We start from the raw sequence: 12,663 nt of genomic DNA on the forward strand, positions 1-12,663 counted from the left end.
GGAGGTCATGCTCCGGTTGGTGGCACCGGCAGGGACTGTCCGGGCACATGCCAGTCAGCTGAGGGCCATTGTGTCCCTGTCCAGGACGGGGGTGAAAAGCCTGTATTGTTGTTTGGGTGGCCAGCTGGAGCTGAGGGGGGGTGCAGAGGTGCAGCAGTGCTGGGGATTTGGGGGGGGGGGGGGGGGGGGGGGGGTAATGGGGGGGCAACAAACGCACGCCCCGTACGCACTCAGCACCGTCCGTCGGAACCCCACTCAAAGGGGGCCGTTCAGCGCCCCGGGACAGCACTGTCACCCCGCCGCTGCGTCGACGCTGTCGCCGGCTGCTAGAACCGTCCCTTTTCTCTCGTTCTGGGACGCGCCGTGGGGGAAGCTGAAATGCACATTCCAATCAAATAGTTTCAGGGGCCCCTCCCGACAGCCCGCCATCAACACGAGAGGAGAGGGGCGTCCACCGCAGGCCAGCTAGCTTCTACCTCGTTTGGCCAACTATTGAAACTTGGTCATGCAGCGCTTCTAATACTGTGACTCCTTGTATGGCTTTCACTTGTGTTGTACTCTGCCTCGCCTGTAAGTCGCTTTGGATAAAAGCGCCTGCCAGATGAATAAACGCAATGTAATGAAATGTAATGAAAGCCAGCCTGTTATTAACGAGCCAAAGGGGCACATTAATAAACTGTCAGAGAGATTAATCTGAAGGAGGCTGAGCAGATTAAACTGGGGGCTGACCTTGACAGCGGGAAAATGAGGAGCACAGACACGGAGACAAAGGGGTCAGTGGCGGGTGGAGACCTGAACATCCCGCACGGCTTCGGCTTTGACCCCCGGCACACGCCACGGGTCAACCTCACGCCTGAGGGTGGAGTCAAACCAGTACCTATCTGCACCCTTCTCTTTCAAAACGACTGGAGTCATGCGGGCCTGGACTCCCCAGAGTCCTCCTTGGATATCCTCAGGGGCAGTGTAGCATAGTGGTAAGGAGCAGGGCTCGTAACCAAGACATTCCTGGTTCGATTCACCATTGGGGCACTGCTGCTGTACCCTTGGAAAAGGTACTTAACCCAGAATTGTCTCAGTAAATATCCAGCTGTATGAATGGATAACATATATAAAACTGTAACCTGTGTAAGTCGCTCTGGATAAGAGTGTCTGCTAAATGGCAGTAATGAAATGTAATGTAATGTCCAGACTGCGGCTGCAGGTACTGCAGGTACAGCCAGCCAATAAGGGCCACTCACTGCTGGACCAGGTACAGACCAACGCCCCAGTGAAGTGCTGGATGATTGTGACGTACGATAAAGATATCTTCTTGACATCGGACCAAGAGCTTGACACCCAAAAGTCATTTAAAGACCCCACGGCACTGACTAACTTGCTGACTGTATACTTGCCTCTCCAAGTAGGTGAAGCTGGTGCAAAACATCCATCTGCATCACCCAGGTGGGTGCAGTGTTTGTTGGAGGCTGAGATCTGTATCTTAATATTGTTGCATAACAAAAATATGCTCAAGCTGCTTACTTAACCACGGACTTTGTAGGCCGATGTAGACTGCGTGGGTTTTCCTGTACTTTCAACACGGTTATATTATGTATCCCGAGAAACCAATCGTATCCTCTTATATAACATGTACAACATAATGTGAGGCCTTTAACAGGCTGTAACCAAACAGACTGAGGTGACCACTGTTCTCACTTTCCTTCCGGTGGATTGCACGCATGTTAAAGGGCACCTAGGGCTGTTTTCTTAAACACTGTTATAAGTGCAGTTATCACTTAAAATCCATACCTAACTGGAGCTCCAACTGGTACCAAGGTCGATGGGTTTGAGAGTGATTTTCCTTGGAAAGTGCTCAGTTGGACAAAGCGCACAAAGTCAACGACTCTTCTAAGCAGATTTTTAAATACTTTGTGAAACCAAATTCTTCTAAGTTTTGTTTCATCATAGAACAAATCTAGATGCCTTTTAACCCACACAAATGATACAAAACAGACAGATAACAAACAGAAGGCTGAGGTGCATCATGGGAACTCAGGAGTATCTTATTTGGAAGCGTATCTGTTGAAGCGCAGTCCCTGACAGTGTAGGTGAATTGGCATATGACAGGAGATAATATTAGCCACACTCAATTAAAACAGCTGCCAAGTCACTGTCCCACACAGACGGAACATGTCAGGTTCCATTTTCAGTTCCGGAACGTTCTAATTCCGCTGCCATTTTCATCACCATCAACTTCTCTCCCTGTGCTGTGAGTCCCAGATCCCCCAGACCCTGTGTGATGGCAACAGCTAGGGGAGAGCTACCATCTAGGAGCTGCTTCAAGGAAGGACTGAAATCACTCATTCAGTGATCCCATTTCAGGTCCCACTGCACAGCCTCCCAAGTTAGCATCTGGAACCAGAAATTTCTTCGCACTGCTAATCGCTTTGATCTTCTCTGACAGCTTGTCACCGTGTTATTTTCAAGATGTCTCCCACGGAGAGCGGAACATGTGGTGATCATATTTGTGTCTTTGAGAGAGGGGACACATTGCATCCAAGCGCTTTCGCAACACACAAAATATGGAAAGCCTAACCTAAGGCTTGGTTTTACACAGCTTTTCTGCATCGGGAAGGTCTCTCACAGTCACTACTATGTCCTGATTTCTCCTTGTCATGTCTGAGAGTGAGTGTGTGTGTGTGTGTGTGTGTGTGTGTGTGTGTGTGTGTTTCAGAGAGCTGCCAGGGAGATGAAAGCTCAGTACAAACACACTGACGCACAAAGCTGTCCCCCTGTGTTGCTCGGCAGCCTCTCAGCCTGCGGCGAAAGCAGCAGAGGCACGCCGTCGTTTCACATTCAAACGCTTCCCTCTGTCGCACAGGGGAAGAGATGCCAGTCCGCCTGCCGCTGCGGTGGCGGCGACCCCGCGGCGACCTCGCCAGCCGCACTGGCAGACGCGTGCATGTGGTGCGTGCATGCGTCCACGTGTGTGTGTGTGTGTGTGTGTGTGTACGTGTGTGTGTGTGTGTTCACATGTGTGTATGTATGCGAGTGTGCCTATATGTATGTGTATGTATGCACATGTATGTATAAATGTGTGCGTGTGCATGCATGTGAGCACGAGAAGGTAACTGTAAGCACAGGTAAGCTGGTGAGTTTCAGGCCTCCCACTGCAGATCACTTCCCCACGTAAGACAAGCAGTCCATCTCCTAGGTGGCCTGAACTCTGAGCAGGAAGGCATCTCTGTGAGAAACATAACCCCACTGAAATTGGTTCTGCAACAAGACCCACACAGAACCTGTTCCTGAAACATCCAAGTGCTTCCCCTCTTCTTTATATGGACTTCACTATGAGCAGTGAAAAAGGAAGCCACAAGTGATATCACTGAGGACACAGCCCTGGGTTCTGACCTCGAAACCCAGACGATATCAGAGGGACATTTGATTAGCAAAATACAGTGCAAAGGGCTACATCTTCACACAGCTCTTGGGTTTTATTTCCAGCTTGGCTTTAACTCATTCACCATTTTGATAGCATATGGCTAACTACTAGCTACTAATAACTAGCTCTTTCACTTATGAACATAAAGGACCAGCACACTTGTATGCACAGGAATATGAAGCAAAATATCACAATGGTAACTGGTGCGTCAGCGTGGTTTTGGGTTTCTTTGGCTCTGGGGGATAGGGTAAGGTGAATTTGAGATGGCAGCAGAGTTCCTCTGACAGAGGACCAGCGATATGGAGGGCTGAGCGCTGGGTGTGTAGTTAAAGCTCCACTCCTGCTCCACTCCTCTAAAGGAGGTGCATATTCAGACTGTGCAACGCTGAGCCTCTTCTCCAAGGCCTCCTGCTGAAGGCTGCTGGGAAATCTCTTTTCTTCCGTCCTGCGGGCAGCCATTCTATTCATCCCGTAAAATAGTCTTGCCAGAGAACCAGCTGAAAGGGGGTCTTTGGCTTCTCTGTTTGCAGGATCAGTGGTGATCAGCAGTTTGTCTCCTTGTTTTGTTGCATGACAGTGTAAACCCGTAAGTAATACTTAACAGAGATTAAAACAACTCCACTGTTTAACAGGGCAATGATACGTAGAGCTAAGAAAAAGAACAAAAAGATTTAAAGCCTAAAATTGTATCAAGGGTGCAGTGGTTTTACTCATGTACTGTTGGAGGAATATCTATAAATATGTAAGGATGTGTAACAGGACTCTACCCCATCATAACATACCGTCCCATGGAGGCAGACTGCCTACTGGGTGAGGCTGGATTCCACACTGCTTCTAATGCACTTTCACAGGATATGCACCAACGTCCACCCTCCCCTTCCTGTACTCTCCTCCCTGAGACCTTCATCAAACAGCAGCTCTGGTAGAAAGCACAAGGAGGAACCAAAAAGCCTCAGAGATTACACACACCCCCTACAGAGCATGGCTCAGATGCCCCACTCTAATCTGGATTAGGATTTTTGAGGGGATGAATCTGGGCTAAAGAACCCCACTGTTGCCTAGGCTGAACCCCCTCTTAATCGAGTGTGGAAGTGCGGATTGAGGCAGACCCTTTCACCCTAATCCACGTGAACCAGCCTCACAACTGGGCCACTGGCTCATCAGACCACCTCCCCACTGACCTGTCCAGCGCCTTAAACACACAACGCTAATGCCCTCAGCCCCCATTTACGACTAGAGACAGCAAACAGACAGATGATAGTTTGAATAGGCCACAGAACCGAAGTGCCCCATCATAAGCACTGAACACGTTATCTCTGGGCGTCCACGTGTTGTCATAAACGTTTAACTGCTGCGCATGCAAATTTTACCCTCACGATATCGTTACCGTGGTGATGCCCCACTTAGCTCAGATGCCCTGGCAGCGATGTTGAGAAGCTCTTTTTTGAAGGAGTATCCGCAAAAACTCCAGCCTGGGCAGGAACGGCAGCAGAGCCACATCTTATTTGAAGACATGAGAACTAATTCTGGCCAACAGAGAAACTAAGATGTTTTTGTTTTCATCAGAAGACATGGTCTTGAATGGAGAGGAATTATGGGATGCGCATTGCTTTTAGTGATCCCCTCCAGGTGTGCCTCTGAGGCCGCCTCCTTACTCTGCGCTGGGGGGATGAGTGAGGGCCGAGGGGCTTCCTCCCCGGATTAAGCAGATCATAGCTGCGGGATTAGGGTCTTAGCATCCTGGCTTTAAGAGACAGCAGGAAAACATGGGATGATGAGTTTGGGGGCTGCAGCGTATATGCGCGTGTGTGTGCATGCATATGCGTGTGTGTATGTGTGTTGGGGGGCGGCAGGCAAACACCTGGTGTTTATTTTAAAATCCGCTGCGAGGGGGATTATCCCCTTGCTCTCCTGGTTAAGTCACACAAACATCAGGTGTTTCTCAGCTCTGATGATGCGCTGACCACCAGGCCCTCCTTCACGCTGTCTGTCATCCTAGCCCAAGACCTTTAGTGCTACTAAGGCTAAGAAGAACAAACACAGTGAGACAGAAAATTGACATTTATTTGCAGTATTCACGTGACAGAAGCCTTTATCCAGGGGGACCTGCACAGGTTACATTTTGCATGTTATCTGTCTTTTATCGCTGTTTCCTGATGCGATTCATTTGAAGTGCCATGTTCAAATTTACAGCGGTGGTATCCCACCTGGAAATCGAGACAGAGACCTTCAGGCTACAAGTCCAGCTCTCTAACTGCTGTCTCAGTCAACTGCAAGCCAACAGACCACAAAATGCCCCTGCACCTTATACAGCAAACGTTTTCCAAAGGCACTTTGCGCTGCGATCCAAACGACAGGCCCGCACTCAAGCAGTTTCGGTGGTGGAGAGAGCGCGGGGGACCGAGTAACCCGAGAGGCCCACTTCCCCGTGCAGCGTTAGCGACCCGGGACACCCAATCCGGGCGTGGCTCACAGGAGCCTCCAAGCAATGTCACACACAGCTCTGCTCTAGACAGGCCGGTGCAGTCACATGCCTCTTCATCTGGGAGGACCACCGGAGGACGAGGGACGTTCAGCTTTCACAGTTCAGTAAATATAACAACCATTTGGTAAATCAGTAGGCCTAGGCTAGTCTGAAACACTAGTATATTGGACAGACTATTGCTGTATTCTTACTAAATCATAGGCCTCATATCTGTTCTGTTGCCTGACTTTCCCTTACACAGCTGTTCACTGCACTGCCTGAAATCGTTCTTAAAGCTTCTTCTTGAAGTGATTCCATTCTTTCACAGAGCACATTGATGCTTTTCTGCAATAGCAACATTTAAAAGTTTAAAAAAGCACACATTTCTTCATTCACCCACACCTCTCCTGTATGTCTGCTCTGTTAAGCCTCTCCAACTCCCCTGCTGACAACGGAGAACTGGTCTGTATACAAAACCCAGGGCTCGACTCTACCTGCAGCAGATCCTACCCACTGACGCTGCAGAAACGCAGCTTCCTCATGTTTCTGCTCCACCTACGACTTGGCAGAGGCACGTGACGAGGATTTTTTTGCAATGCAAAAGCTTTCCCACACAAAATAAGACCTGCGCGATGTACGGCCCACAAAACATTCTCAGCATGGAGACACCAGTTTGACGCACGCGGGGCGGCTTTCGGTCTGTTCCCAAAAACGGTGCTTTGAGAGAGCGGGGCACTCATCCATGTCCATGTCCATCCCTCCCTTATGACATCACAGCATTCTCAGGCTGTGATTCTCAGATACGACTTCAGATATTCTCTTCAGACACATCTCAACATTCCACATCTTCGTGCCCACAGACAAGGATCACTGCCCGCTGCATACACGCTCTGGTCCTCCCTGCAGCTGACCCGATGTTTCTGCTTGTTTACCCCTAAACATCAGCGCAGACAGTGCCAGGACACTCCTCGACCCCGAGAGTCACGCTACATTCACTCCTGCAACATAGACATTCGGCTGCGCTGTGGGAAAACAACAACTGCTGCCCGTTATGTGTAAGCGTGTTAATTCAATCTGACAAAAAGAAACAGTCCATGCTCCTCCACGGCCTTGGCTACAGGACCTGCATAGCAGCACCTCAGTGGGTGGCACTCTCTTAATGCTTTTCTAGTTATTTCCAGGACAGGGCGCTTGGCTATATTTGTATGGAGGCTATTTTTACAGCAGTCAGACACAGGTGCACGGTCCTTTTAAATGAGAAGTCAAAGTCATTTTCTGCTAAGAGACACGGACAGTTCAATCACACAGGAGGTTACATTTTAATATGCACAAGGCAGGGCTGAGATATGAAAATTCAAGAGTATGTCAGAAAATTTTATATCTGCTCAAGCATGAAGGAAAAAAAGGATGGACACAGTGTCGTGGTTTCAAAACAAGACTGATGGTTCTTTGCAGACGTTGAAGATACCCTGCACAGTCTTCACCTGAGGGTTTAGCCGTCAGTGATCTTATTGAGCAGACATTGGTACCTGCAGGCACCTCCATAGACACACACAAATTATGTCAATGAAAGGAACTCAAAGGGGGGGTTGCTGACAATCAACTGGAGGGAAAGAGACAGGAGTCACAAAAGAGAGGCAGGAGGCAGCTTCACTCAATAAATCAAGCAATTGCTCCACGGTGACAGCTCCGTTTCTGCCTGCCGAATCCACTCGGCAGATTTCCAATACACACACACACAGGTTCACTTTCATTCCCCTTCCTGTGAAGGTTGCCAGTAGCAGAGCCCCATTCAATTAGCAGAGCCCAGACGCGGCCAGCCTGACGAGATTGGTCTGTTGGGGATAGAGCTTGGTTGGATCTGCCTCAGAAGGCCTCTGACTTGCAATGTGCTGTGTAGGTCCAACTATGTTGCATCTTGACTTGTATCTCGACTCTTCCCACACAACTTAAAATAACACACTCGTGTTAGACACACATATCAATTAAGTAATTTTCTATTGATAATGTGTCAAACAACAGCCCAAGGTGCCCTGTAATGAGACTTCAGATCTGTGTCACCAGCACTGACTCATTAAAACAGGCCTCTCACAAACAGCTGACACAGAGATGCCCTTCGTCAGCTCTGGAAACATGGGCATGGTGAGGAAGCTTCTCTCTGCTCCACCTGCAGCTCCAGCTCTGGCTTCATTCATCTTGTAGCCCTGAATCATCATCATCATCATCATCATCATCATCATCATCATCATCATCATCTCTATTCAGATTCATTTACATCCTCTACCCTTCTTTTACCGACAGCATTGTGGTTTAAACCTGGTGCACGTCAACAGGTTAGAATGAAGTAATGGTTGTAAAAAGGTTCAGGGACATGATGAGTACGAGTATAGGCTTCTACTTCCATCTCATCACAGATCAACTGTATTAGGTCATGCACACATGAGAAGATGCTCTCTGCGAAGGTGTTTTTGTCAAAACGTTTCTTAAAGGGTACCACGAATCAGGACTGATGACTTCAAGGACAAGGGCCAGTAGTTTATTTGTCACTGATGCAGAGCTTCTTCCAAAGAGACTTCTTAGAGGGCTCACACAATGCATTGTGTGCAAAACCTTGAGAAGGTTTTGCATTGTGTGCAAAACTCAGTGCATTTCTCCTGATCCACAGCCCTATCCTACATCCATAGCTTGCAAGCAATTACAAATATGCCTACTCTCCTGAGGGCTCAAAGTGATTTTTAACAGGTGGCTCACAAGCCCGACCTTTAACCTGCTTAAGTGTTGAAAGACACTTAAGTAGCTAAATTTGACCTACATTTGAAACAAACACCCACAGGATAAAAACTAACAATCCCCCATTTAAACTGTCACCAGTTTTGATTTTTTTTTTCCTCAGTTGAAAGTACTAAGCATCTCAAATGTTTAACTTCAGATACTGAGGAGTTTCTCTTCAACAAAGTGAATGAATGAACAGATGCATGAATGAACACCTGAATGAATAAATGAATGATCACACAAAAACATGAATTAATGAATGAATGAATGAATGGTAACCTAAGGAGCATCTCTGAAACGCACAACGTCGCTAATGCACAGGCTGAAATGAGATGCCCCCACTTTGGTTGCTGAGAAGAAATGATGAAAATAACAACAATAAAAATAACAGGTGCTCTGCACACAATGACATTCCACCGGGCTTTCTGACAGAGGCCAGCGTTTCACTGAGCCACACAATATGTTGACCCAGCAGCACCGCATTTTTGTGTGGGCTTGGCTTTCCACAGCGCCATACCGGTCTCCTCCATGCTAATTCAGCAGTGGGCAAATAACTGTTGGAATGACCTCAACCTCTCACTTGATACACGGTCGTCAGCTGTGGCAGGGTAATGTGACAGGGACGTTAAAAAAAACAGTTGCAATCATTCCGTCTTTGTATTGAAGATTCATTTAATTTAGTCATAAAATGGCTAAATGATGCAACTCTAAGCAATGATTCGTTTTAATGTCCATTCATAATTTTTTTTCAGTTTTCATTGATCATCATACAACTTTTGTTGATAACTCGCATGAGGAGAACAGTATAGCGAAAGGAGTCTGGGAATTCCAAGATACAAACACAAGCAAATCCGAAGCAAATTACGTAGTTAAATATGGAACGTGCACCACCATTTATATTTTGACATAAATAGGTCTTATAATCTCTGGGGAGTTATGATACATAGGCTTTTATATGCTACAATATGGAGCAGCGCGAATCGACACGGGATCTGTGATGAGCGCCGCCAATCGGATGCCTGGACCGTGCGTGTTATTGAAAATGGGTCACCCATTAAAGTTTTTTTTTTTTTTTTGGAGACAGTGTACCATTTCAATATTCATCTCTGTGTTAGGTCAACGAACGAGAACAGGAGTAGCTATCAGGCCCGCGGCACATGCGAGATGTGTCACAGAAATTTATAGCCATCGTCGTTTTAGAGAAAGAGAAAGCCGGGAAAGGGAAGAACAGACCGCGTTATCAATCAAACAATAATCCGTCTCCGCCGTGCCGCCAGCCGGCCGCATTGTCGCCCGTGTGAATCTAACCACCCCTCTCCTCGCCGCCCCCGAGTTCACAGTTTCAACGAGAATCTGTTTGGCTTTTCCTGCACACAGAAAGCGTGCAATGTGGCTGGATTAGGCAAGTAACTATAGTAACCAAAATCGTCTCATTTCCCTGTGGGGTGGGGGTAAATTCAGCTCAACCCGTCTGAACGGAACATCGTTTTTGTAGCGATCATTTTTAACTTTAAAACAGAAGCTAAACTTCAACAAAATTGGCCATAAACAGGCTTAGCTGGTGCTATCATAATTTAAGAATTGTACGTGTACTGAGATCAGTCAACTTCACAACGCGTTGTTTCACCCGACATGCACTGTTTCAGCAGTTTGATTGTGAGTTGTGAAGCTAAATTATCAAAATAAATCAAATTGTACGCCAAAGTCAAGTGCAAGACAGCCGACAAATGCCCCACGATTCAAATTCTCCCCGAACAAAACTCAGATTGCCCGATTATTGTCCCCCCCACTACCGCGATGCAACATAAATCCACCCCACGATACCCCTCATTGTTTTCCGCTGAATCGCGAATGTAACCCTATATGCGGAGCCAATGACAACTGTCTCACAACAGGTGACCGTGCAATATTTATAACCAGCGTCTCCCAGGATGGCCAGCGTCATAGCCTTCTTGGTGCTGGTACTCTGAATCCGAAATAGTTTTCGGGGTATCAAATGTGTCAACGTGAGAGCTGAGCGTATATCTGTGTATCCATCCAGTTATCTGATATGCAGCGCCGATGTTTAGGAAATTGTTAGCAAACTGGCCGTAAGATATTAAGAATTACATCTGAACTCACCTCGATCCATTTCTGCGCCTCCTGAAACGCTGGTTCGGGAGCCGATTCAGACTGCTGATGCTGATGCTGTGGTTGATTTCGCCCAATATCAAAACCGGGACTAGCCATTTGCAAAACCTTGAAAGCAAGGGAGGTACCGGACCGCACTGAAATTTTCCTCGTACTTGAAATATCCTGTTTTGCGACAAAAGCGCGGCGCAGACAAAAAGTTCTGCGTTTAAAACCTCCAAAAGATTTTTTTTTTTTTTTTAACTTCAATGCGGGTGTCTCGTCCTTTTGCGTACACACCTCCCTTCACTTGCCGCAAGCCTGCACTGCACTCGGCGTTTTCTGGGTCTAACCAATTGCTGGGTCTGCGAGGGAGGCTTCACGACTCGCACACTGCAATGTGAACCAATGGCTAAATATAAACACAAAAACCAAGGTCCGCCGTCAGCCAATGCAAAGCAAGTAGCCGCCTCCTCCAGCCAGCCGCTATCACATGCCCGCTTTTTACACAAGCGGGGCACAGGCTCGCAAAGAAGCGCTGAAAAGAATTTTTAGGAGGACAATAGGTGTGTTCCGTTAGCATTCCAGTTCCGGCCGGAGCAGGGAACACAGGGTAGTGTGCTGGCCGCGGCGCGGTCCTTTCCCTCTGCCACTGTTTGCCCTTTAAACTGGAACAGGGAAAAGGTCGGGGTTGATTCAATGCTTTGGAAATTATATTATACCTTTCAAAATTCCGGCTGTAGCCTGTGGTTCAAAGGCAAATCACATTTTTTCCATTTCCCAGTGTGATTTCTGCCTTTGAATATCTTTGAACTGATAATAACTGACATGTATAGAATGTAACAAGTATTTTTAAATCAAATCTGAAAAATAAGTTTAGGACAGAGGACGCAGTTTCAGTGTGAGTAAGTTGTGGAGGGTACTGTGGGATCTACTTTCAGTATCCCTAACTGTCAAAGCATCAGATCTCAGCCTTGACAAACAATTAAAGGGAACCCATTTGAGACCCAAGCTTATCAAGTCACCCTGGCTCCTGCTCTATAATGGATAATGAGTAAAATACACTGATCCTCATTCCTCCTGACTTGGTTAAAGGGCCCCATTAAAATGGTTATGTGAGTGATTAATATGTAGATCTTGCTGGAGCTATAAACTAGTTTCAGGTTGTTATAATTTTAAAATGAGACTGCAGAAAGTATGGAGATCCAAGAACACAGTCACTGACCATTGCTGGGCAGATTGTAAATGCTTGATATGTCCAGCTTTAGGCACTTTCTAAGTGAAGCTGGGAAAAGCTGGGACTCAGAGTGTGGGGGTGTTCAGTGGATTCAAGTTTTAGTCTCCTACTTTTTAAGCCGAAGAAGGGCAACAGCCAATCGTGCGTCAGTGTCTCCTGTAATGGATGAAGTGGGGTTTTTTATTTTATCTGTAAAAATTCCTGCTGTGAAGACTTCTGTGACCATTTTATTATAAATGGCACCATCCTAAGTTATTTACGACACACATATAACTGTGACAAAACCACAGTAACGCAGCTTACTGCATCACTCTACTGTTAGGGGGTGTGTCACAGTCCCTGATTTGCCATGGTGATTGATCAAGTGACACACTCGGCCAAATGGGGGGCTTTAGTCATCGGTACCAACTGATGGGAGTTTATGACGCCTTTGTACGTGTTCACCTGGAAGCCGAGACGGGAAGCAGATGACAGCCCCAGATGGGTGGCCATAGTGAGCTCACAAAACATGCAACCCTGGAAGGTGGGCTGTTTGCCTGTTTTGCTACAAAAAAAAATGAATAAAGAGAAGGTTTTTCCTACCGCTCTGCCAAAAGTCCACAACAGTAGCATCTGCGGATCAGTTTAGCTGAAAGCCCCTCGAAGAACATGTGTTTAGTGTTC

The 12,663-nt window shown here is 47.1% G+C and overlaps 1 protein-coding gene across 7 annotated transcripts in view; it reads right to left on the reverse strand.

The window, feature by feature from the left end:
• The window catches only part of LOC118769441 (LIM and calponin homology domains-containing protein 1-like), a 102,838-nt gene extending 91,703 nt beyond the window's left edge, over positions 1-11,135 (reverse strand). For all 7 annotated transcript variants that reach the window (XM_036516540.1, XM_036516542.1, XM_036516539.1 and 4 more), the window contains exon 1: positions 10,776-11,135. In XM_036516540.1, the coding sequence (XP_036372433.1) occupies positions 10,776-10,883 (108 nt within the window). In that variant the 5' untranslated portion in view covers positions 10,884-11,135. The remainder of the gene's footprint in view (positions 1-10,775) is intronic.
• Positions 11,136-12,663: the final 1,528 nt, after the last annotated feature.

Source organism: Megalops cyprinoides, chromosome 22, assembly GCF_013368585.1.
Source record: "Megalops cyprinoides isolate fMegCyp1 chromosome 22, fMegCyp1.pri, whole genome shotgun sequence".
NCBI lineage: Eukaryota > Metazoa > Chordata > Actinopteri > Elopiformes > Megalopidae > Megalops > Megalops cyprinoides.